At 49.8% G+C, this 26,003-nt stretch overlaps 1 protein-coding gene and 1 pseudogene across 1 annotated transcript; one reads left to right on the plus strand and one right to left on the minus strand.

Moving 5' to 3' along the window:
- Nucleotides 1–3,623: 3,623 nt before the first annotated feature.
- On the minus strand, nt 3,624–17,964 carry MEFV (MEFV innate immunity regulator, pyrin). Its single transcript, XM_054455703.2, has 10 exons — nt 17,642–17,964; nt 15,504–16,136; nt 11,033–11,382; nt 10,511–10,606; nt 8,619–8,849; nt 8,128–8,150; nt 6,064–6,179; nt 5,846–5,878; nt 5,453–5,485; nt 3,624–5,287 (listed from the first exon to the last, which is right to left on the minus strand). The coding sequence occupies exons 1-10, from the start codon at nt 17,916–17,918 to the stop codon at nt 4,734–4,736; spliced, it is 2,346 nt and encodes a 781-aa protein (XP_054311678.2). The 5' UTR covers nt 17,919–17,964; the 3' UTR covers nt 3,624–4,733.
- Nucleotides 17,965–25,140: 7,176 nt separating this feature from the next.
- Nucleotides 25,141–25,910, plus strand: LOC129016341 (uncharacterized; annotated as a pseudogene).
- The last annotated feature ends 93 nt before the right edge of the window (nt 25,911–26,003 follow it).

The raw sequence follows: 26,003 nt of genomic DNA on the forward strand, positions 1-26,003 counted from the left end.
ATACAATTAAAGAAATGAAACTTAAAATAATAATTACAAAAATAATATTCAGTATTCTGAAAGCAAATTGATACAATTATTTAAGAGGGCAATATGGCACTTCCTATTTTAAGAAGTAAACTGTTCATAAACTTTGTAATGGTCAATTCTCAACTTATTTTAAAGAAAAACTCACGCCTGTAATTCCAGCACTTTGGGAGGCCGAGGCGGGCAGATCATGAGGTCAGAAGATCAAGACTATCCTGGCCAACATGGTGAAACCCCGTCTCTACTAAAAATACAAAAATTAGCTGGGTGTAGAGGTACACGCCTGTAATCCCAGCTACTTGGGAGGCTGAGGCAGGAGAATCACTTGAACCAGGGAGTTGGAGGTTGCAGTGAGCCAAGATTGTGCCACTGCACTCCAGCTTGGGTGACAGAAGGAGACTCCATCTCCAAAAAAAAAAAAAAAGGTTACATCATGATATGTTTTTACAGTGGAAGCCAACGGAACCATTAAAAAGAGATAATTTAAGTGAAAAGGCAAGTTATAAAGCAGTATGTATAGTCGTTTTAAAAATAAAATATTAGGCTTTTTTTTTTTTTTGAGATGAAGTCTTGCTCTGTTGCCCAGGCTGGAGTGCAGTGGCGTGGTCTCAGCTCACTGCAACCTCCATCTCCCAGGTTCAAGCAATTCTTCTGCCTCAGCCTCCTGAGTAGCTGGGACTACAGGCGCCCAGCTAATTTTTGTATTTTTAGTAGAGATGGGGTTTCACCATGTTGGCCAGGATGGTCTTGATCTCCTGACCTCGTGATCTGCCCGCCTCGGCCTCCCAAAGTGTTGGGATTACAGGTGTGAGCCACTGCCCCCAGCCTAGGCTTTTTTTTTTTTTTTTTTTTTTTTAACTGGAGGAATATACAACAACAAGAGTTAACAGTTGCTTTCCAGAAATGTTGGCCAGCGGGGGAAAAAAGAGAGTTAATATTGGTTGTTTCTAAGGTGTAGGATTAAAGGGAATTTGTCACTTTTTATGTTTTAAAATCCATACATTTTCAAATAATGAGTGTTCCTTTTGTAGTTGAAAAAAACAACTATTTGAAAGGTGAGTTAATTTAGTATCTGATCATCTAGGAGTAAAACTAAGTGAAGAAAGAATTTCCTATTTAAAAGATCTTGAATGCAAATCAAAACCATAATGAGATACCACTTCACACACACTAGAATTACTATAATAAAAAATACCATAAAAATGTTATTGGTGAGGATGTGGATAAAATGAAACCCTCCTATATTGTTGGTGGTCCAGCTACTTTGGAAAACAGTTTTGCAATTTCTTTTTTTTTTTTAGATGGAGTCTTGCTCTGTCACCCAGGCTGGAGTGCCGTGGCACGATCTTGGCTCACTGCAAGCTCCGCCTCCTGGGTTTACGCCATTCTCCTGCCTCAGCCTCCTCAGTAGCTGGAACTACAGGCACCCACCACCACGCCCGGCTAATTTTTTTGTATTCTTAGTAGAAACGGGGTTTCACCGTGTTAGCCAGGATGGTCTCGATCTCCTGACCTTGTGATCCGCCTCCCTCGGCCTCCCAAAGTGCTGGGATTACAGGCGTGAGCCACCGCACCCGGCTGGCAGTTTCTTAACATAGTTACCATGTGAACAAGCAGTTCAATTTCGAGGTATAAACTCAAGGGAAATGGAAATGTGTGTTCACACTAGCCTAAAAGTGGAAACAACCCAATGTCCCCTAAGTGATGAGTGGATGAACAAGAAGTGATATATACATGTAATCATATAATGGATTATTCAGTGATAAAAACGGATAAAGTACTGACACATGCTACAACATGGATGGACCATGAAAACATACTAAGCAAAAGAAGTCAGTCACAAAAAACTCACATATTGTATGATTCCACTTAACATCATATGTCCAGAATAGGCAAATCCATAGAGACAGAAAGTAGCGTAGTGGTTTACATGCTCTGGGGAGTGGGGGAGAATGGGGAGTGACTGCTAATACATATGATAAAATGTTCTGGTATTAGTGGTGATATTTATACACACAGTGCATATACTAAGAAACACTGAATTTTCCACTTTTTTAAAAGGACGCATTTTATGGTATGGATTTAGAGCTCCATAAAATAACCACTAGGCAGAGAAATTTCATCCGACAGACTCAAATGTGTACTATCTAAAACATTTATGTTTTTGTTTTCCTTTTTTAATTTTTTTATTTTTTGAGACAGGGTCTTCTGTTGCCGAGGTTGGAGTGCAGTGGCACAATCTTGGCTCACTGCAGCCTCTGCCTACAAGGCTCAAGCAATTCTCCTGCCTCAGCTTCCCGAGCAGCTGGGACTACAGGTGCTCACCACCATGCCTGGCTAATTTTTGTATTTTTTGGTAGAGACGAGGTTTTGCCATGTTTCCCAGGCTGGTCTCGAACTCCTGGATGCAAGCGATCTGCCCACCTCCGGCTCCCAAAGTGTTGGGATTGCAGGCATGAGCCACCGCACCCAGCCTAAAACATGTATGAAGAAGTACAGCAAAACATGAAGTTCAATATGTAGATTCCAAATAGCAAGTATTCAAAGGAACTGTACAATTTCCATAGAAAGAAGCAAAAAGCAGAAATTCACATGGAAAAATTCACAGCCTCATTAACAGGTAATGAAATAAAACAGAAGTAAGGCCTCATTACATCCCCACTAAATCAGCAAAAACATTTTAAATGGCAGTCATTGCTTTGGGCATGAAATATTTTTAAAATCTTTGCAAAGGATGGTATGGCAACCCGTGGCAAGCATTATCAGATATTTCACATTCAGGAACCATTTTAGGAATAACACAGGAGAAAAAGTATGTATATGGTGAGGTGGTAGAAAATATACACAAAGATATTCATGAAAAGCTTATAACAAGGCAGAATTGGGAAGAAGACATTACCCACCGCAGAGAACAGCTAAGCCGTAGGTCACATGAACTGTCCTGGGATGTGGATTACTCTTATAGAATAAAACTCGTGGAGGAAAGCACAGCAACTTTACCTGCTCTCATCATAGCCATGGAGTATCTGAGTCCAATCTACACTCTAGTAGTGGAGACAGAGGAGTTGGCATAGGAGTTTGGAATTTAATCTTCATTTGATTTTTTTCTTCTTACATCCACCTTTTTTTGGAGACGGGGACTCACTCTGTTGCCCAGGCTGGATTGCCGTGGTGCAGTCTCAGTTCACTGCTGCAGCCTCGATCTCCTGGGCTCAAGCCATCCTCCCAACCCCATCCCTATGACTAATTTTTGTATTTTTTGTAGAGACGGGTTTTCACCACATTGCCCAGCTGGTCTCAATCCCTGAGCTCAGGCGATCCACCCACTTTTGCCTTCCAAAATGCTGAGATTACAGATGTGAGTCACCATGCCTGGCCCCTTTACATCTCTTTAAATGAAGGACAAATGCGCGGGATGTGTGTGAAGTAGAACCTAATATTCCACAACCCACAGATTTTCCCATACAAACCAAGACAGAATAATCTGACACTTGGAATACATGCCAAATGTTTTTCCACACAATAGTCCCATCTGCTTCATGAAATGCAGTTGGAAAATGGGATTCCACAGTGATTGAGTGACAAATGCAAATGACCAGATTTTCTAATTTTTTATTCATGAGGCCCAGTCAATTCTCTTAAGAATCATGGCCAGGCATGGTGGCTCATACCTGTAATCCCTGCACTTTGGGAGGCTGAGGTGGGTGGATCACCTGAGGTCAGGAGTTTGAGACCAGCCTGGCCAACATGATGAAACCTCATGTCTACTAAAACTGCAAAAAATTAGCTGGGCATGGTGGCGGGCGCCTGTAATCCCAGCTACTTGGGAGGCTGAGGCAGGAGAATCTCTTGAACCCGGGAGGCGGAGGGTGCAGTGAGCCAAGATTGCATCACTGCACTCCAGCCTGGGTGACAAGAGCAAAACTTTGTCTCAAAAAAAAAAAAAAAAAAAGAATCATAGGCAGGCACGGTGGCTCATGCCTGTAATCCCAGCACTTTGGGAGGTTGAGGCGGGTGGATCACCTGAGGTCAGGAGTTCGAGACCAGCCTGGCTAACATGGTGAAACCCTCGTCTCTACTAAAAATACAAGAAAACTAGCCTGGTGTGGTGGCATGCGCCTGTAATCCCAGCTACTCAGGAGGCTAAGGCAGGAGAATCGCTTGAACCTGGGAGGTGGAGGTTGCAGTGAGCTGAGATTGTGCCACTGCACTCCAGCCTGGGCCACAGAGCAAGATTCCATCTCAAAAAAAAAAAATCATAGTTCATTAGTCCAGGCACACAAATACTTCTACCCCAATCCAGTCTGCTTGTGTTTCTCTAGGCTTCCCATATCCTCAAGACAGAAGCAGAAAGAACAAGGGGACATATCCTTGCCGTGGGGTTCTGAGGGAAAATGAGGGCCAAATCTTCTGTTCAGGAGCACCTGAGAGTGTCACTCACCAGGGGCAGATTATGCAATGACCCCGTACTTCCTCCTCTGAAATCCATGGTGTGTCATCAGTACATGTCTTCACCCGGATTTACTAACATGTTCGTTCCTACCTTACCTCTGCTATAATCGGGTAGGCTCCTTGGGCACAGTAACTATTTTGTTATTTTTGCATTTCCCACAGCAGCTAGCACCTAGTCGGCATTCTGTGACTATTGAGTGTGTGAATGCAAGATACAAGGCCAGACGCAGGAAGAGAGATCCACTGTCGGGCATTCAGTCAGGTCCCTGACCACCCACTGGACAGATAGTCAGAGGAGCTGTGTTCTTCCCTCTATCACGTGTCCCAGGGCCAAAGATAGGTTGAAGGGGCCCAGAGAAAGAGCAGCTTGTGAATGTATACATGTGGGATCTGGCTGTCACGTTGTAAAAGGAGATGCTTCCAACTCTGTAGTCCACGAAGATGCCCACACGCTTGGGAGGCTCCTTTATTAGCAGGCGGGTCGGGGGAACGCTGGACGCCTGGTACTCATTTTCCTTCATCATTATCACCACCCAGTAGCCATTCTCTGGCGACAGAGTCATGTTCCCTTTCCTGCTTATGGATGCCTTGCAGGCTCCCAGGATCCATGTTGTTTTGTCTCTGACCTCCACCTCCCAGTAATGGCGGCCAGAGAGGAAGCTCGGAGAGCCCAGAACAACGATGCAGCTGTCAAATCTTTGCGGGCCATTAGGCAGCCTCTCCCGCTTGTTTCCAAGTCTAACACTCTTCAGATCATCAGAGAAGATGAGGTTGGGGTAAGCGGTTTCTGCATCCAGAGTCACATTAACTGCAAAGAAAATTTGAATACCTAGGTAGGGGTCCATGGGCAACATCCCTACAGGGTTCTCCCCACCTGCAGGAAACAGGGACAGGGTAGTTCTTCTGGAACATGGTGGGGGAGAGCACAGGGATCCGGCAGGCCAGGGCCACTTGCCTTGATCTGGGCACTTACCGGCATATGCCTGAGCGCCAATCAGCTCTGGAACTACGGAGAAAAATCAGATAGGGAAAAAAGTCCTGAGCATTAGCATTAAGAGGGGCTAAATTACACTGTCACGACAACAAGAAAAGACAAGGAACCCCCTGCTTAGGGCCCTGCATGCTATGTTGGGTATAATCCCATTCCTCCCAAGAACCCAGGCCATGTTGGGGACTGTGGTCTAATGAGTCAACTCAGCCAATGAGTCACACACAGAGCCTGGGGGGCCTGCCATGACCTTTCTCCTGCCTTTGCTCCAGGTGTTTTTTTTTTTTTTTGTCTTCTAAATAGGGCCCCTCAAGTCAACAGCACAAGGGAACACTGCAACAACCCCAGGCCAGCACACACCATTACCGCTGGACTCACCATTGAACATTTCCATTTCTGAATGCAGGCTTTCTAAAATGTGGGAAAGGGAGCAGAGAGAAGCTGGAGTTAGGTCCCTCAGCCAGGGACAGATGGAGGAGAGGCAGAAGGCAGGTCAGCAAGACCAGGGGAAGAGGAGGAAGTGAGGGGCTCTGGGCTATGTGGATCTTAGGGAGGAAGTGAGCATGCACCTCCAATCTTCTCCCAAGCCCTTCTACCTGAGAAGTACTTTGCACTCTTCTCCACAAACTCTAACTTCTGGTGGAGGAGTTGGATCTTTTGTTTCACCTCTTCAGGAGTGGTCCACTGTTCAGGGACAGGCACTGTCTTAGCCCTAGAGACAAAAGACTGTTGACCAGAGAAGGCTGGAGCGAGAGGGTGGCCCAAGTACCTGTGAGCTGGAAATGAACTACATTCTCCACAGGGCACACCTAGCCCAGCCTGAGCTACACAAAGAAAAGTCTTCCCTGGATTCAGAGGTCTAAATGCTGGTCCTCAACTTTGGCCACAGACTGTCAAGTACTGGGGTGCTTTAAAGACATGGATATCAAAACCACAAGGAGTTTTCGGAATGGACTTAAAATGACATTGATATTATCTACTAGAATTAACTATGTCAAATTGATTATACACCCCTTTCTATTGAAATAAAAATGATAATTAATGAAAAAAAAACACACACACAACAAAATATCCCTTCACATCCATTAGGATGGCTATTATAAAAACAGCAACAGGAAAAAATAGACCAGGTATGGTGGCTCATGCATGTATTCCTAGCACTTTGGGAGGCCGGGGCAGCGGGATCGCTTGAGCCCAGGAGTTCAAGTCCAGCCTGGGCAACATGGCGAAACCCTGTCTCTATTAAAAATACAAAAAAGTAGCCGGAAGTGGTAGCACATGCCTGTAGTCCCAGCTACTCAGGATGCTGAGGTAGGAGAATCACCTGAGCCCAGGAAGTTGAGCCTGCAGTGAGCTGTGACTGTGCCACTGCTCTCCAGCCTTAGTGATGGGAGTGAGACCTTGTCTCAGGAAGAAAAGAAAGAAAAGAAGGAAGGAAGAAAGGAAGGAAGGGAGGGAAGGAGGGAGGGAAGGAAGGAAAGATAAACGGCCGGGCGTGGTGGCTCACGCCTGTACTCCCAGCGCTTTGGGAGGCCAAGGCGGGTGGATCACTTGAGGTCAGGAGTTTGAGACCAGCCTGGCTAATATGGTGAAACCCTGTCTCTACCAAAAAATTTAGCTGGGCGTGGTGGCGCACTCCTGTAGTCCCAGCCACTAGGGAGGCTGAGGTAGGAGAATCCCTTGAACCTGGGAGGCGGACGTTGTAGTGAGCCAAGATCGCGCCACTGCACTCCAGCCTGGATGACAGAGCAAGACGCTATCTCCAAAAAAAAAAAAAAAAAAAAAAAAGAGAGAGAAACAGAAGAAAATAAGTGATGGCAAAGATGTGGAGAAACTGGAGCCCCTGTCTACTGCTGGTGGGAATGTGAAGCGATGCAGCCCCTGTGGGAATTAAGATGGTGGTTCCTCAAAAAAAATTAAACACAGAATGACCACATGGTGCCGCAGTTCCACTTCTGGGTATGCACCCAAAATAACTGAAAGCAGGGTCTCAAGCAGATATTTGTACACCCATGTTCATAGCAACGTTATTCACAAACCAAAAGTTAGAAAAGTCCCAATGTCCATGAATGGATAAACAAAATGTAGTATGAACACACAATGGACTACTATTCAGCCATAAAAAGAAAATAAATTCTGATACACGTTACAACATGGATGAAGCCTGAAAACATTATGCTAAGTGAAGAAGCCAGACACAAAAGGACACCGGGATTTTATAAAGCTCCCAGGTGATTTTAAGGCTTAGCCTCTTCCTGTCCCTTCCCTCCCCTTCCTGCTGGGCTTAGCCCAGCTCCACTCCAAACAAGCTTCCCAAGGCCACCAGTAGGCCTGAAGGGGCAGTTTTCATCAGGTGAATTGCACGGGTCACAATGCACTTGGAAGGTTTCTTAGGGAGCCTCCATCTTGTTTCAGCAGGATGGGCTGAATTCACCCTTCCCAGTCTGCAGCTCCACACCTGGTCAGCCTCCCTGCTGACCAGATGCCCTTTTCCCTACGCAAATCCAGAGAGGCTTTGGGAAGCTGCAGAAAAAAGGAGGAGTCTGGAATCACAGACCCCGGGGTTGGGAACATCTCCCTCCCAGGTCCCTTCTGGGACTGTCTCCCCCAAAATGCTTCCTGCAAGACACCCCAGGGTACACCACAGGACCTCGCTGTACCTGTGCAAGATGTCTCCAATGTCCTAGGAGAGAAAAGAAGGAAACGGTCGGTTACCAGGCTCCTAGTGGCTGTGCTGATTCCTGGCCTCTACTCCTGGGCTCCTGGACTTTTAGCTCCTCACTGCACTTATCAGGGCTCCCTGCCCTAGGGTGTCAGTGGAAGTGGAGCACCTTTCTTCAATTCTAATTCTAACCACGGGAATTCAGGCATCCCAGGTGGCGAGGCCTGCAATGGAACGGCCCTCAAGCCCTGCTGATACCTTCTGGGAAATGGCAGGGATCCCCTGGATACTGGGCCACCCTGGGCTCCTGAGAGACCTCATCAAAGGGGTCTGGGCACAAGAGGCATTGTGGGTCACCAAGACCAAGTCCTATCCTAGGCCTTAGGGGCTTCACCCACTTGTTCCAGCACAGCTGATGGCAGAGCTGGGAGCCTGAGGCATCCTGATAGGCACAGGGGACCCAAGAAAGCCGGGCCCAGGCACACCCACCTGCAGAAGCTCCCATTCTGACTGGCACTCCTTGGCCTCCAGCTCCCCAATCAGTGTGTCGAGCAGGGCGATGTCCTGGGATACGCGGGTGTCATATGCCTTCCTGATCTGCCCAACCATCTGGCCCACGTCCTCCAGCGAGGCCACAAAGAAATGCTCTTGCTGCTCCAGGAAGTGGTACACCTGCTCCAGCTTCCTCTGCACCCGCTGCTTCAGTGCTTCAGTTTGTTTCTGGGGAGCAGAGGACAGGGAGGTATGGGGGTCTGTGCTGTGGGTGGACGTGTATGTCCAGGAACCCCCAGAAGCCCACCTCCTGGAGGTGGATAAGAGGTGGGCTTATGCTGCCTCTTCAAGGCCTAGATTCCAGAGCAGGAGGCGATATTGTCTGGAACCTTGCAGAACAGACTGAGCATGGCTGGGGCTAGCTCTGGGAAAATGTCCTTAAACCTGGTGTTAAGGTTTAACTGTGTCCCTTCCAAAATTTACATGTTGAAGCCCTAACCCCCAGTACTCAGAATGTGATCTTATTTGGAGACAGAGTTCTTGCAGATGTAATTAGTTAAGATGTGGTCCTACTGGAGTTGGGTGGGTCCCTAATCCAATATAAATGTTGTTTTATAAAATGGGGAAATTTGGGCTGGGTGCAATGGCTCATGTCTGTAATCCCAGCACTTTGGGAGACCGAGTTGGGCAGATCACCTGAGGTCAGGAGTTCGAGACCAGCCTGGCCAACATGGGGAAACTCTGTCTTTACTAAAAATACAAAAATTAGCCAGGAGTGGTGGCATGTGCCTATAGTCCCAGCAACTCGGGAGGCTGAGGCAGGAGAATTGCTTAAACTGGGGAGGCGAAGGTTTGCAGTGAGCCGAGATTGCACCACTGCACCCCAGCCTGGACGATGGAGAGATTCCATCTCAAAAAAAAAAAAAAAAACAAAAACCCTAAAAAACAAAAAACCAGCCCAGGCATAATGGCTCACACCTGTAATCCCAGCACTTTGGGAGGCCAAGGCAGGTGGATCACCTGAGGTCAGGAGTTTGAGACCAGCCTGGCCAACACGGTGAAATCTTGTCTCTACTAAAAATACAAAAATTAGCCAGGCGCGGTGGCGGGTGCCTGTAATTCCAGCCACTAAGGAGGCTGAGGCAGGAGAATTGCTTGAACCTGGGAGGTGGAGGTTGGAGCGAGCCAAGATCATGCCACTGTACTCCAGCCTGGGTGACAGAGCGACACTCCATCTTGGAAACAAAACAAAAAAACACAGAGTAGATTTTAAAGTTAAAAGTGTTCTTGGCCGGACGCAGTGGCTCACATCTGTAATCCCAGTACTTTGGGAGGGCAAGGCGGGCGAATCACGAGTTCAGGAGTTCGAGGACAGCCTGACCAACATGGTGAAACCCCATCTCTACTAAAAATACAAAAGTTAGCCGGGCATGGTGGCACTCACCTATAATCCCAACTACTCAGGAGGCTGAGGCAGGAGAATCGCTTGAACCCGGGAGGCAGAGGTTGCAGTTAGCCAAGATCACACCACTGCACTACAACCTGGGTGACAGAGTGAGACTCTGTCACAAAAAAAAAAAAGGTGGCATTCTCCTCCCCTTTCCTCAATCCCATCTTTCTGTGATAGTCACTGGCATAGGTTGCTCTATACTATCTTCTGGTGAGTATGAGAAAGCATGACAGGATCTCAGAGGTGACCCCTGCCTGCTGGGGGTGGTCTACCTCTACAGGGATGAGCTCACCCTTGGCTGCTGGTTACCCTCTGCCCCCTGAGAGGAGGTGGCCATCCCTGCTGCCCTGTGAACCACAGCAGAATCTCGGGGACCCCTGCTCACTCTTCCCACCCTCCTCCCAGGGACGGATGGGCCACCGGCCACCTCTGGCCTTACCAGAAAGCTCACTGCCTTCTCCTCCCCATAGGATCGCTGTTCCTCCCCTGCTTTTCTCAGCTTCTTCACATGCTCCAGCTGCTTCTGAATTTGCTTCTGGAAAAACAGCACTTGTTGAAAAGCTTGAATTTGGCTCCTGCCGTCTTTAGCTGGTGCCAACTCTGGAGGGGAACATCTCCTTCTGGTAGCAAGGCTGAGGGTGCTGCTGCCAGCAGCATGGGGAGGGGTGCTCAGGAAAGAGGAGGGAGGAATGGCTGCATCGCCAAAGGCAGAAGAGCTGAGAGGCACTTCCTCTGAGCCTCTGGATTCAGCCATACCTGAAGCCAGCTCCCCCTGGATCTCTGAACAACATAAACCTGTAACTCCCCTCTTTGCTGGACTGGTTTATATGGTATTCTTGCCATTTCCAGCCCAAGAATGCTGGTTAATGCACCAACATCCCAGAGTTGTTGGGAAAATGAAGTAAGGCCCAGTGTGTCCAAGTGCCTGGCAGAGAAGAGCCCACAGGCAGGGAGTGCCTACCTTGTGTCCCAGGGCAGCCTCCTCAATGGGGTGCACCCAGTGGCCTTGGTGCTCCTGACTCAGACTGCAGATGAGGCAGATGGGCTCACCGTGATCCTCGCAGAAGAGCAGGTGGACCTGCTTCATGTGGCGCTTACACTGTGGCAGGGGCTGGGGGCTTAGGCTTCCCGTGCTCTTCCTTTCATGGGAGTCCTGGCACCGGGGGCAGCCAGGTGAGCGGCTGCCTGAGGCCTGGGGGTGCCCAGAAACTGCCTCGGGGCAGCTGCAGGAATCACGCACACAGGTACCGCCAACTGGGTCTCCTTCCTGGGCGTGGCAACGGGGACTCGCAGCCGTGTCTGGTGGCCTTCCTGGGGACATGCAGTGGAAAAATCCCCTGAATGGCAAACCCAAGTTGCTTACACAGAGGTATCACAAAGCACAGCAGAGACAGCCCTTGCCTGAGATGTGCGAGTTCTCAGACTCTGCCCACTTCCTAGCTTGTCCTCCCCTGACTTCCATCCAGTGGGGCAGCAAACAGGCCACTGGGCCTGAGAGCTAAGGGCCAGACCTCAGACATTCCTGAGACTTGGAATTCTTGGGCATTTATCCTAAAGAAAGACCCATGGCCTTGTGCTATTCCTCCTGCACAGACATAGATCTAGCAGGTGATGCCAAGGAAAGAGACATTCTGACCAGTGTTCCTTTGCCACTTGAACCCATCCCTGGCTGCCCATAACATGAGTGGAGGCTCCCAGGGGATGGTGACTTGTGTGCCTTGCTCCTAGCTGGATCCCAGCCCCTGGCAGAGTACCTGGCAAATGGTAAACATTTGGAAAATGAGTATTGAATGAAGGAATAAATAGACCACTGCTCACATCTGAGTTCAATAACCATTAAATGAAAGCAAAGAAGGCGCTGGGTGGTGGCTCATGCCTATAATCCCAGTGTTTTGGGAGGCCAAGGTGGGAGGACAGCGTAAGCTCAGGAGTTTGAGACCAGCTTGGGCAACATGGCAAGAGCCCACCTCTACAAAAAATTAAAAAATTAGCCAGGTGTGGTGGTGCACATCTCTAATCCCAGCTACTTGGGAGGCTGAGACAGGAGGATTGCTTGAACCTAGGAGGTTGATGCTGCACCACTGCACTCCAGCCTGGGCAACAGAGTAGACCAGCCTGGCCAAAATGGTTAAACCCCGTCTCTACTAAAAATACAAAAATTAGCCGGGCATGGTGGTGGGCACCTGTAGTCCCAGCTACTCGGGAGGCTGAGGCAGGAGAATTGCTTGAACCTGGGAGGCGGAGTTTGCAGTGCGCTGAGATCGTGCCACTGCACTCCAGTCTGGGTGACCAAGAGAGACTCCATCTCAAAAAAAAAAAAAAAAAAAAGAAATAGAAACACACTCAATCCTTTAGCCCCTGCTACCTCCTCCCACCTCACAGTGTCCCAGAAATTCACAGCACATCTGTAAATGAGACTGCTAGTAGCCACCAGAAATTATTCTTCCTCCTCCTCTCGTGATAGAATTAATTGTCCACATGACTGTTTCCCTGCCTCCCATTGCCCCCCAAGTGCCCTGCATTTCTCAGCCTCCTTTGCAGTTAGGTGTGGCTATTTGACCATAATATGACCAAAGGGATGTAAATGGAGGTGTCACAAGCAGCTTCTAGAAACTTCTAGAGCTTTCTCCGAGGGATACTATTCCCCTCTGTTCCTCCATCTTGCTGCCTGGCATGAGGACATCACCTTCTGAGAGCACAAGTTTGAGGACAAACTTGGTGGAACAGAGCAACAGCAGGACCCCAGGGTCCTAGCCCACGGATCTGCCTAGGACCACCTGTGTATCATTTATGTGAAGGAGGCACAAACTTCTTTTCTGTTGAGGTTACTGTTATTTGGGTGTTTCGATTATTCACAACCAAATATAATTTTAATGACTACCTCAGCAGTAGATAGTTAGGGCTTTAGCCAATAGGCTTTCCTTTCTGCTCAGAGAAAGGCAAATGGTAGACTCAACCCCATGATGATGCATTGCTGTGAGGTTATTGTGAGAGGGAGTATTTTTAACCTATCTTCCCCAGATTTTCTACCTGGTGTCCACAAACCCCTTGGATTCTAAAGATGGACTTCAGAGTGTCCAAGAACTACCTGAAATTTGATGTGACATTTGTGAAGCTGTGCATATATGCATTTTTCAGGGTCTAAACCTGCATCAGATTAACAAAGTGGCCCCAGGAGACACCCAGGAATCCCAATGATATAAATACAGTGGGGACCTGGTGCAGTGGCGCACACCTGTAATCCCAGCAGTTTGGGAGGCAAAGATGGGAGGATTGTTTGAGATCAGGAATTCGAGACCAGCCTGGGCAACATAGCGAGACCCCATATCTAAAAAAAAATAAATAAAAATAAATAAAATACAGTGGGGATAAAAGAAAATTAGGGGGGAAGTACTTTAGTACTTTTCAGGTCAGTATTCCTAAGGATGCTAGGTTTTCCAGATCCCAGGGTCCTTTCTCACTAGAAGACCCAGGGACTTCTGGATTTGAAGACTAATGCTGCATACCACATCCTGTCCCCTCCCAGGTCTCAGGGGTCCCTGGACTCCCAAATCTTTTTTTTTTTTTTTTTTTTGAGACAGAGTTTTGCTCTTGTCACCCAGGCTGGAGTGCAGTGGCATGATCTTGGCTCACTGCAACCTCTGCCTCCTCGGTTCAAGCAGTTCTCCTGCCTCAGCCTCCTGAGTAGCTGGGATTATGGACACCCGCCACCACGCCCAGCAAATTTAGTATTTTTAGTAGAGATGGGGTTTCACCATGTTGGCAGGCTGGTCTTGAACTCCTGACCTCAGGTGATCCGCCCCCATTGGCCTCCCAAAGTATTGGGATTACAGGTATGAGCCATCGCACCCGGCCTGGACCCCCAATTCTATTTCTCCTCCTTGAGTGCTGTGATTTCTCCTCTCCAGCCAACACTGCATTGGAAAGTGTGTTCCATAGGCTGGGTATAGTGGCTCACACCTGTAATCCTAGCACTTTTAGAGGCTAAGGCAGGGGGATCGCTTGAGCCCAGGAGTTCAAAACCAGCCTGGGCAACATAGAGAGCCCTCGTCACTACAAAAAATACAAAAAAAAAAAAAAAAAATTAACTAGGTATGGTGGTGAGCACCTATAGTCTCAGCTACTCGGAAGGCTGAGGTGGGAGGATTGCTTGAGCCTAGGAGGTTGAGGCTGCTGTACACTGTGCTCACACTACTGCAGCATGGGAGACAGACTGAGACTCTGTCTCAAAAAAATAAATAAATAAAGGAAAGTGTGTTTCTGAATGCTGCCCCCACCACGAGCATGGAATTGTCACCTGGACAACCTCAGTCCCCTCTAAACTGGTGGCATTTTTCTTTTACAGTTTTTCTTTAGTCTCTTTACCTATAGGGACAGCTGCTTAAAAAAATCCAGATGGCCTGGAGCCTCCTGATCCCTTGCCAAAAACCAGAGGAAGTTAAGATCAGAGCAAAACCAGTGCAAACTGGAACAGGTGACTTCCAGTTACCTTTAGATCATTTACACATCGTTATAAGGCTAAAGGCCCCTCCCCTAAAAGAAGATGGCCAGGGTTTTGTGTCCATGCGATGTAGGAAGAAGCACGCTGGGGACAGCGCCTGCATGTATGGAACCCTGCCCTGGGCCTGCTTACCTATCTCCCATCCCCTCCCTGGACTCTAAAATCCCCCTGCCTCCCGTCCCTGGCAAGCAGACGCCTGCAGAGGTGAACTTCCCTTCTCCATTCTTTGGCCACTGAATAACACCTGATTGCCTTTTTCAATTGGACATTCTGTCTTTCTTTTTTTTTTTCCCAAAATGTTTAAGAGACAGGGTCTTGCTGTGTTGCCCAGGCCGGAGTGCAGTGGCACAACCTCAGCTCACTGCAGCCTGGAACTCCCTGGCTCAAGCAATCCTCCTGCTTCAGCTTCTTGAGTGGCTAGAATTACAGGCGTATGCCACCATACCCAGCTAATTTTTTTTTTTAGTTTTGTAGAAGTGGAGTCTGGCTACGTTGCTCAGGCTGGTGTGCAGTGGCATGATCTCAGCTCACTATAGCCTGGAACTCCGCCTGCTCAAGTGAACCCGAGCAGCTGGGACTACAGGCGCGTGCCACTATTGTATTTTGTAGAGATGGGGTCTCACTGTGTTGCCTAGGCTAGTATGGAACTCCTGGGGTCAAGAGAGCCTCCCGTGCAGGCCTCTCAAAGCTCTGGGATTACAGGCGAGAGCTACCACGCCCTGCCCAACCTTTGGGTTTTTATTTTTTTAATTTTATTTATAGAGATGGCGGGGGTCTCACTACATTCACCAGGCTGGTCTCAAAGTCTTGGCCTCCAGCAATCCTCCCGCCCTGGCCTCCCAAAGCGCTGAGATTACAGGCATGAGCTATCGTGCCCGGCCAGCCATTCTTTCTCTGTAGCCGATATAAAGTAGGAAAGAACACAATTTACCGGTGACCGAATGTTCTGGATTCCCAGGGCCTTCCTCCAGGTCCGCAGATGCCCCTCCATCCAGAGTGGGCCTTGCCCGGGGTTCTGTTGCCGAGTCCAGATTCGCAGCTGTCGTTTCCTCTAGAGTCAGGAGAATTTCTGGATTTGAGGGCGCCTTCTCCCCTGTAGAAATGGTGAACTCAAGGCTTCTAGGCCGCGTCCTTCCCGAGGGCAGGTACACTTTGAAGGGCCTGCACTCCTTCCGCCCCGGCGCGCCCCCCGCCAGCCCCTGCAGCCTCCCCGCGGAGCTGGCGTTCCTGCGCAGCCGGACCTCGGCCTGGTCCGCCTCTGGCGCCCTGCAGGGGCCGGGGCTTCTCCCGCCGGGCAGGGCCGGGCTCCGAGTCCGAGGCTTGCCCTGCGCGTCCAGGCCCTCCGAGGCCTTCTCTCTGCGTTTGCTCAGGGGCTTCCTCGACAGCCCCCTCCCGGCCTCGGGCTGGCTGCACCGCAGGCTGGCAGCCCCGTCCCCGAACGGCCGAGGGCCCTTCCCCTCCTTCCCCTCGGGTTGGTCTGGAGTCTTCAGGCTCCTGGGCTTATTCTCCCCCAGGGAGCTGGACGCTGCGGAATCGTCTGTGCCATTTTCTTGTGTGGAATATTCTGGAAGGACAACCAGATGCAAAGTCATGAAGCTGTCCCACTTTTAGCGCCCAAGGTTCAGGGGAGAGGAGAGAGAATCCCCTCGAATATTAAAGTTTAGAAACTGAGGAAAAAAACGGGCCAGGCGCGGTGGCTCATGCCTGTTTTCCCGGCACTCTGGAAGGCCGAGGCGGATCACCTGAGATCAGGAGTTCAAGACCAACAGGGTGAAACCCCGTCTCCACTAAAAATACAAAAATAAGCTGAGCGTGGTGGCGCATGCCTGTAATCCCAGCTTCTCGGGAGACCAAGGTGGGAGGATGATTTGAGGTCAGGAGTTCGAGACCAGCCTGGCCAACATGGCAAAACCCCGTTCCTACTAAAAATAAGAAACTTAGCCAGACACGGTGATGCGCACCTGTAGTCCCAGCTACTCCGGAGGCTGAGGCATGAGAATCGCTTGAGCCCGGGATGTGGAGGTTGCAGTGAGCTGAGATCGGGCCACTGCACTCCAGCCTGAGTGACAGAGCGAGACTCCATCTCAAAAACAAAAGTTCAGGACTTCCTAGACAATGGCAGTCAATTACCATTCAGTAAGAACATGCTTGATGTTGCTATATATTTCTCTCTCTCTTATTTTATTTTTTGAGCCAGGATCTTGCTCTGTTGCCCTGATGTGATCTCGGCTCACTGCAACCTCTGCCTCCCAGGCTCAAGTGATCCTCTCACCTCAGCCTGTTTTCTGTTTTTTCAATAGCTGAAAATACAGGTGTGTGCTACCACGCCTGGCTCATTTTTTTGTATTTTTGGTAGAGACAGGGTTTCACCATGTTGCCCAGGCTGGTCTCGAACTCCTGAGCTCTAGCAATCCACCCACCTTAGCCTCCCAAAGTGCTGAGATTATGTGTGAGCCACCATGCCTAGCCTATATTTCTCAAATAGTACTTTTCAAACGTTTTAAGCAGGACAACTGTTTCAAATAAGATCTTACACAGGTCAGCAAAACCCAGATTATACGTTTTAAAAATAAAAATAAGCCGGGCATGGTGGCCCATGTCTGAAATCCCACCACTTTGGGAGGCTGAGGCAGGAGGATCACTTGAGGTCAGGAGTTCGAGACCAGCCTGGCCAACATGGTGAACAGCACTGAGAAGATTCTATACCAACCCCGTTCATATGATTGCATAGCAATCCCTTTTTGCTAACCTAGAGATGTTTGTCTGACATGAGTATTAATCATAAATGAAGTGAAGAAGTCTCAAAGAACAGGTGCTCCAGCTCCTGCCTTTCCTGACCCTGACCTGCTTCTTAAAAAACCCATTAGGAGCCTTAAGGAAGTTTACTAACCCAGTTCCAAAGGCCAGAGTGAAGGAAGGGACGTTCCTGAACTAAAGTCATCTGGATCTTGGTAGACCTGAGACTCCCAACCCCCAAGTCAGAGTGAGCTGCTCTGAGCTCCTGGTCCCCTTTCCCACAAAGCAGCCAGCACTCAGCACTGGGTGAGGAGGAGGCCTGGGCCCGCTTACCCTGAATGGCTGCCCTGTGGAGCTCCTCGGCCAGCAGGCGCTGGTTGATGGCCCGCAGGACCTGCAGGGTCAGCTGCACGGCGTACTCTTCCCCGTAGTAGGTGACCAGCAGAGTGGCCATCTTCACCGGCCTGGCTCTCTGGATCTGGCTCCGGGGGATCCTGGAGTGCTCCTTCTCCACACTGGTGTTCTGCAGCTTGAACTTGAACTTCTCAAAGTCATAGGGCACCAGCTCCTCCAGGGTGGACAGCAGATGGTCACTAGGGGTCTTAGCCATGGTGCTGAGCAGGAGAGGCTGGAGCCGGCTATCTGGCTTCTGGCAGGAGAAGAAGCCTTTGTCCTTGGTGAGCAAGAAAAGGCAGGTTGTGAAATAGCGGAAAAGGCACAAGAAATGCTGCTCTGTGTCTTGGTGGGAACTGAGACTAAGGGTAAGGGTGTGTCCATGCCGGCTGTGTTCTCTTCTTACAGGTTCAGAGGATTCTCCAGCTGGGAGGGCTCAATGCCTTGGCAGACATGTGCCCCCACACCCCTCCCAAACCCCGGACCTCACCTCCACACTAGACCACAGACAGATGGGCAAGTCTGCAAGGGAAGGTCTGGGATTGGATTCCAGACACCCCCTCCAATCTCCCTTCCTGCCAGGATCTGGGGCTGGCAGAGCGGGTGAGTGGGAACAGAGAGGACTATGCTGAGGGCCCGCCCTGCTGGTCAACTGTTCTCCTCCAGACTCGGGGTTTCACCGACCCTCCAGAGCCAATGGCACAGGACGGGGGAAGGGGTGGGCAGTGAATACAGTCCTGTGAGCTTTGCCTTTCCTGGCCCAAGAAGGCAAGTGAGGCCAGAAGGGCACTGCCAGGAGATAACTCTTGCCACGCCAACACCCCTGTTGATCTGGTTCCAGTTGTCTGGTTCTTCCAGCCACATGAAGGGCTTGAAAAGCGATGCCTAGACCACCAGCCTGACTCATCTGTTCCCAGAGCTGACTCAGTCCTCGCTCCCTGGAGCCAGAATGCTCTTCCGTGCACATTCATTGAACATTCTAGACAGTGTGCCAGGATGCTGGAGCTACAGGGGTGAAAAGGCACGGGTGTCCTTCAGCTCATATCTGGTGCAGGGCCCCAGAGGTGGCTTTGAAGCTAACAGAAGTTACATGTTGGGGGCAGGGCACAGTGGCTCACGCCTGTAATCCCAGCACTTTGGGAGGCCGAGGTGGGTGGATCACCTGAGGTTGGGAGTTCAAGACCAGCCTGGCCAACACGGTAAAACCCCATCTCTACTAAAAATACAAAAATTAGCCAGGCATGGTGGCACGCGCCTGTACTCCCAGCTACTCAGGAGGCTGAGGCAGGAGAATCACTTGAACCTGGGAGGCAGATGTTGCAGCGAGCCGAGATTGTGCCATTGTACTCCAGCTTGGGCAACAGAGCGGGACTTTGTCTCAAAAAAAATAAATAAATGAAAAATTACATGTAGGGTGAACTGACTTCTCACTTACCTACTTCTGACCGTTGCATACCCTAATTTTTATTTTTTATTATTAGATAGGGTCTTGCTCAGTCACTCAGGCTGGAGTGCAGTGGTGGGATCTTGGCTCACTGCAACTTCTGCCTCCTGGGCTTGAGCAACCCTCCAACCTCAGCCTCCCAAGTAGCTGAGACTACAGGTGCATTCCACCACATCCGGCCAATTTTTGTATTTTTTATAGAGACAGGGTCTCACTATGTTGCGCAGGCTGGTCTTGAACTCCTGATCTCAAGCGATCCACTCGCTTTAGCCTCCCAAAGTGCTGGGATTACAGGTGTGAGCCACTGTGCCTGGCCAGAACTTTTGTTAATAATGCAATTTACCCTTCACCAGCACTTCCTCTGCACCAGCCTCCGCTAGCTTTATAAACACTACCTCCTAGAATCTCTGCAGCACCCTGCAGAGCTGCGTTTATCCTCCCCCTGTGCAGCCGAGAATCTGTAGCTTAGTGACTTGCCTAGAGCCAAGATCCAAACATCAAACCACTTCACAACATCGTCTCCTGCATGACAGTAATTTGTGATTTTACTATTCATGACTACCCATGGATGTCACATTTCCAGCTGACCACTGAGGTCCAGGATGGGTCACTTCCACAGGTCAGTCACAACATTGCGATGCCTAGCTGAACACCCAGCTCTGGGTGTGAGCACCTCTGTGTGTGCCCAGCCTGGGATTCAAGGCTTTGATGAGTTCTGGTTGGTTGAATTTAACTTACTGTCCAGCTGGTCCACCTGTTTCCTATTTCACAGAGTATTTGGTGTTTTTACATTGTTTTCATAGCTGACAACAAACATGCAGTTCGCTAGATCTTTCTGAGCCCAAACCCAACATCTTCCCTAAAAAAAGGGTGAATTGGGCTGGGTGTAGTGGCTCACACCTGCAATCCCAGCCCTTGGGAGGCTGAGACAGGAGGATTATTTAAGTCCAGGAGTTTGAGATTAGCCTGGGCAACATAAGGAGACCCTGCCTCTACAAAAAATAGAAAAAATATTAGCTGGGTGTGGTGGCACACACTGGTGGTCCCTGCTACTCAGGAGGCTGAGGTGGGAAGATTGCTTGAGCCTAGGTTGAGGCTGCAATGAGCTGTGATTGCACCACTGCTCTCCAGCCTGGGTGACACAGCAAGACACCCTGTCTCAAAAAAAAAAAAAACAAAACAAAAAAGTGGATGAAATGCACATTGATGGTGCAGACAGCAGATTTTTGGAATTTTTAGGCTGGGCCAGAAGAAGGGTGTTGAATGGGGTATCACTGGGGCCAGCACCTGTCCCTGACTCTGGACGGTGGCAATCCAGCACCTCCCAGGCAGTCGCCCACTACCAGATGAAGAAAGGATGAGACTGTGCAGTGACGCTATGGGTGCTGTGTGATCCCATCTCGACTGGTCAGAAAACTCCTCAGAGCTGAGACCAAAACCCCATGACAGAATTGGGCAGGGAATGATACTTTCTGGTCTAAAGCAGGATATTTTGCAATTGCGGTGACACGTTTTGCAACAGAGGCTGTTCTGAAGCAGGACTTCTGGAAGGCAGTGTTTTGATGCCACTTTGGACTTTCTAGGGCAAGGCAGGCTCACAAAGCTTTTGTTTGGAGGGGTTCCGGTAATTTCTCACAGTGAAAATAGAATTATTGCCCTTGTAACATCATTTAAGTGTTTAATAATCAAAGCGGAATGGTCATGGGCTCTCTTGTGTGCCCCTGCCATTGGATGTGTGACCTTATTTGGGGTGACATGGCAAATCTAAACCCAACAAAGCTGCTGCAAAGGGTCTACTCTCTGCTGTTATTCCTGGGAAATGTGCGGCTCAGACACCACGACCTTCACTCCATTCCTGGTCACCAGGAGTTTCACATTCTATGGCATTCACTTCTGCACATTTTGGGATTTTAAAAAATGAAGATTGTATTACTTTCATAATAAGCAAAAAAGATAGCTTTAAAAAGTCTTTCAGACCGGGTGCAGTGGCTCACGCCTGTAATTTCAACACTTTGGGAGGCCGAGGCAGGTGGATCACTCAAGGTCAGGAGTTCGAGACCAGCCTGGCCAACATGGCAAAACCTCGTCTCTAATGAAAATACAAAAATTAGCCAGGCGAGGTGGCATGCGCCTGTAATCCCAGGTACTCTGGAGGCTGAGGTAGAATTGCTTGAACCTGGGAGGCGGAGGTTTCAGTGAGTCGAGATTGCACCACTGCACTCCAGCTTGGGCAACAGAGCAAGATTCTGTATTAAAAAAAAAAAAAACAGTCTTTCAGAATTAGCTTAACTTCTAAGGGAGTATCAGTCCCGTGCCCCTAAACCATCATGATAAAGGAGGTACATAGTATTTACTTATTTATTTACTTTATTTATTTTGAGACAGAGTCTCACTCTATCACTTGGGCTGGAGTGCAGTGGCAAGATCACGGCTCACTGCAACCTCTGCCTCCTGGGTTCAAGTGATTCTCCTGCCTCTGCCTCCCGAGTAGCTGGGATTACAGGCGCCCGCCATTACACCCAGCTAATTTTTTTGTATTTTTAGTAGAGACAAGGTTTCACCATGTTGGCCAGGCTGGTCTTGAACTCCTGACCTTGTGATTCGCCCGCCTCAGCCTCCCAAAGTTCTGGGATTACAAGCGTGAGCCACCGTGACCAGCCAACTATTTTTTCATAGACGACAAAATGTAGGCTTAGAGGTAGGGTGACCAACACATTTTGTCTAGGAGCAAAACCCAATTTGCCCAGTCTTAGCACTGAAAGCCTAGTTCTGGGAACGACCACAGTCCTGGGAAATTGGGACAATTGCCCACCCTGTTTAGATGGGTTAATTGACATACTGAACACATGTCTAGCTAGGAAGAGGCACCACAGGGTCATTCATTTACTCATGGAGCACCTGCTGTATGCCAGATGCTATTCTAGGTATTATGGATACAGAACTGAACAGAAAAAAATTTCTTGCAGAGCTCACATTCTTTTTTTTCTGATATAAATGCCCTTCAGAAGAGGCCACATTCTTTTTTTTTTTTTTTTTTCGAGATGGAATTTCACTCAGTCGCCCAGGCTGGAGGGCAGTGGCACAATCTCGCCACTGCAACCTCTGCCTCCAGTGTTTGAGCGATCCTCCTGTCTCAGCGTCCCAAGTAGTTGGGATTATAGGCACCGACGACCATGCCTGGCTAATTTTTGTATTTTTAGTAGAGACAGGGTTTCACCATGTTGGCCAGGCTGGTCTTGAACTCCCGGCCTCAAGTGATCTACCCACCTCGGCCTTCCAAAGTGCTGGGATTACAGGCGCAAGCCGCCGCGCCTGGCCCAGAAGAGTCCACATTTTTTTTTTTTTTTTTGACGCAGTCTCGCTGTATTGCCCAGGCTGGAGTGCAGTGGTGCTATCTCAGCTCACTGCAAGCTCCACCTCCCGGGCTCACGCCATCCTCCTGCCTCAGCCTCCTGAGTAGCTGGGACTACAGACGCCTGCCACCACACCCGGCTAATTTCTGTATTTTTAGAAGAGACAGGGTTTCACCGTGTTAGCCAGGATGGTCTCGATCTCCTGACCTCGTGATCCGCCCACCTGGCCTCCCAAAGTGCTGGGATTACAGGCGTGAGCCACCGCGCCCAGCCAAGAGCCCACATTCTTATAGGAAAGTGTGAATTGATATAAACAAACAAATACACAATGTATCAGGGAGTGATAAGTTGGGGGAAAAAACAGCAGAATAATAGGGTGAGTGCAGGGGATTGGTTTCATATTTTATTTTTTATTTTTATTTATTTATTTTGAGATAGAGTCTCACTCTGTCATCCAGGCTGGAGTGCAGTGGTGCTATCTTGGCTCACTGCAACCTCTGCCTCCTGGGTTCAAGCAATTCTCCTGCCTCAGCCTCCCAAGTAGTTGGGATTACAGGCTCACACCACCATGCCAGGCTAATTTTTGTATTTTTAGTAAAGATGGGGTTTCATCATGTTGGCCAGGCCGGTCTCGAACTCCTGACCTCAAGTGATCTGTCCGCCTTGGCCTCCCAAAGTGCTGGGATTACAGGCATGAGCCACCGTGCTCAAGGGCACTTGAAGAAGGCTTTTGTGCTTGAACAGAGACCCAAAGGAAGAGGAGTAAGCCAGGTATTCATTTTGAGGATGAGCAGTCTTTGCCTATTTACAGAGTTCAAAAGGGGTAACTTTGTGCTTAGTGTTTGAGGAAGAGCGGTGGCTGGAGCAGAGGCAGGGAGGAGGAGTGGATGGAGGTGTTAGAGAGGGAGCTGGAGTCCCCTATCAAGTAGGAGGGCTCCCAGGACACAGCAAGGACTTGGCTCTTACTCTGAGATGAGGGGACACTGTAAAGTTTGAGCAGAGCAGTGACATGATTGGAGTTACGCTTTAAAAGAAACACTCTGGGCCGGGAGCGGTGGCTCACACATGTAATCCAGCACTTTGGGAAGCCAAGGCAGGTGGATCACCTGAGGTCAGAAGTTTGAGATCAGCCTGGCCAACACGGTGAAAGCCCGTCTCTACTGAAAATACAAAAATTTGCTGAGTGTGGTGGTGATGCGCCCGTAGTCCCAGCTACTCCGGAGGCTGAGGCGAATCACCTGAACCTGGGAGGCGGAGGTTGCAGTGACCCGTGATCGCACCACTGTACTCCGGCCTGGGTGAAAGAGCGAGACTGTTTCAAAAAAAGAAAGAAAAGAGAACACTCTGGCTTCCATGAGAGACAAGAGACGAGAAAGGTGGAAACAGAGAGGAGAAAGCAATCTATTAGCACAATGCAGGAAAGCGACTGCAGGGCCCTGAACCACTGTGGAGGCAGAAGAGTCACATTCTGGGTAATTCTGAAAGCAGAGCTGGCATGATATGGATAGATTGGATATTGGCAGGTGTGAAGAGGCATCTAGGATACCTGTTTCTGGCCAGATTTTACAAAGGGCCCTCGTTGCTACCTTAAGGAGTTAGTGTTGAATCCTGCAGCAGCTAAGATCTGTAGGATCTCGTTCTCAACTTGGACCAACCCACCTCCCTATCCCAGCCCAGATCAATGAGATCTGCTGCCCAGGCCCCTACGCAGATAACCATATTTGTAACTGATCTTTCTGAGGGCACCTCCTGAGCAGCTTGGAAACGGAGGGAGAGGAAGCCAGCTTCTCAAAGTTGGGTGTGGCAGGTGGCCTTAACCCTGCTGAAGGGCTGCAGTCATGGAGCTCTGAACAGATCCCCACACCACTCACCAATGAGCTTCATTTGGAATGCGGTAACGTTAAACAAGAGGGTTTGTAAAAAATAAAAGGCCTACACAGATAATTTATTCTGATTATTAAATCTAGGTGGAGAGTACGTGGGTAGTCATGTTACTCTCTCAACTTTCTTGTGCTTAAAAATCTTATATTAAAAACTTTAAAACGCTCTGTCCTACCAATATTTATAGGAACCTGACTAGCAGCCAGGCTTTGGACACGCAATCCCCGGCCACGAAAGGGCTGACAGGCTAGCGAAAGGGGCAGAAAAATAACAAAACTGTCTGGAAGGCAGCTACTCCCTTTGTTTTTTTCGGTTTTTTTTTGTTTGTTTGTTTGTTTTTTTGAGACGCAGTCTCACTCTGTCGCCCATGCTGGAGTGCAGTGGCGCAATCTTAGCTCACTGCAACATGTGCCTCCGAGGTTCAAGCGATTCTCCTGCCTCAGCCTCCTGAGTAGCTGGGACTACAGGCGCGCGCCACAACGCCCGGCTAATGTTTGTATTTTTTAGTAGAGACAGGGTTTCACCATATTGGTCAGGCGGGTCTCGAACTCATGACCTCGCGATCCGCCCGCCTCGGCCTCCCAAAGCAGTGGGATTACAGGCGTGAGCCACCGCGCCCGGCCCTTTGTTTCTTACCAACTAAGCAGCAGCACTGACACTGTTTCCTTTGAGGTTCCGTTTGCTGAATCCTGCCCTCTAAGGTGCTCCCCGCTTCCCCTCCCCACCCAGTGCTGCTGTCTTTCCCACGCCTCACCCTGTTTTGCAACTGCTTGTTTATGAGCCTGGAAGCCACGAAGTGGGGGGAAATACGAGATTCAAATATCTGGTGGCCGTGTGACGTGGGTAAGTTACTCGATTTTTCTCAGCTTCCATTTCCTATCAAATGGGTTGTTCTGGGAATTCGGGAAAGTAACAGTGCCGGGAACCGCGGGAGGAACCACCAGCTGCGTCCTCGGACGTCCCCAGAGCCCAGGGCGGCGACTGGCACGACTGTCAGGGGCTCGTCTGTGAAGAGAACAGGGTGTCGCGCCCCGGCACAGCCGTCCCCTCCAGGACCCCTCCCGCCGACGCCCCGCTGACCCCACGCCCGAGCGGAGGCCGGCGCCACTCCGGGGTCTCCGGCCCGGCAGCCCCTCCCTGGCCCGGCGCCCCAAAGGGAAGCGGCCTGGAGGAGGAGACGTGTGGAAAGACCAGCAGAGGATAAAGAGGAAGTAGCGGTAGACGATAAAGAGGAACTGTCCGCAGTGTGCCCGGACGCGGGGAGGCTCTGGGGTCAAACAAGACCCGACCTGCGCGCAATTCCCGCCGGGGTCCCGGCTGCCTGCGGAAGGGAAGGGACCCAGGGCGGCTTCTGCCAAAAGTGCGTCTTCTGCCGAAAGTGCGTCTTCTGCCGAGGGGCCCACAGAATGGGCGACAGACACTCCAGCCCGACCCGACGCTCCGCCCTCACGCATGCACATGCGCAGAACACTCCCAGAAACATCTCCCAGAGTGCCCGGGAAGCACGCGAGCCAATTGGAGGGCGGATTAGCGGGGGCCCACGTCTCCCAGAGGTCTCCGGGTCGCGGCTCCGTTGGTCTGATTGGCAGCCGCGACAGCCTATAGGTGCTTTTCGCCGAAGGGG

This window comes from Pongo pygmaeus, chromosome 18, assembly GCF_028885625.2.
Source record: "Pongo pygmaeus isolate AG05252 chromosome 18, NHGRI_mPonPyg2-v2.0_pri, whole genome shotgun sequence".
NCBI lineage: Eukaryota > Metazoa > Chordata > Mammalia > Primates > Hominidae > Pongo > Pongo pygmaeus.

Bases quoted from the DNA above. Each gene is read 5' to 3' on its own strand.
- MEFV (XM_054455703.2), bottom strand. From the start codon at position 17,918: ATGGCTAAGACCCCTAGTGACCATCTGCTGTCCACCCTGGAGGAGCTG. The intron at 8,850-10,510 runs GTAAGGCCAGAG...TCTGCTCCCCAG, and splicing joins AGAAGGCAGTGAGCTTTCTG to AAACAAACTGAAGCACTGAA. The intron at 5,486-5,845 runs GTGAGTCCAGCG...TTTTCTCCGTAG, and splicing joins AGAAATGGAAATGTTCAATG to TTCCAGAGCTGATTGGCGCT.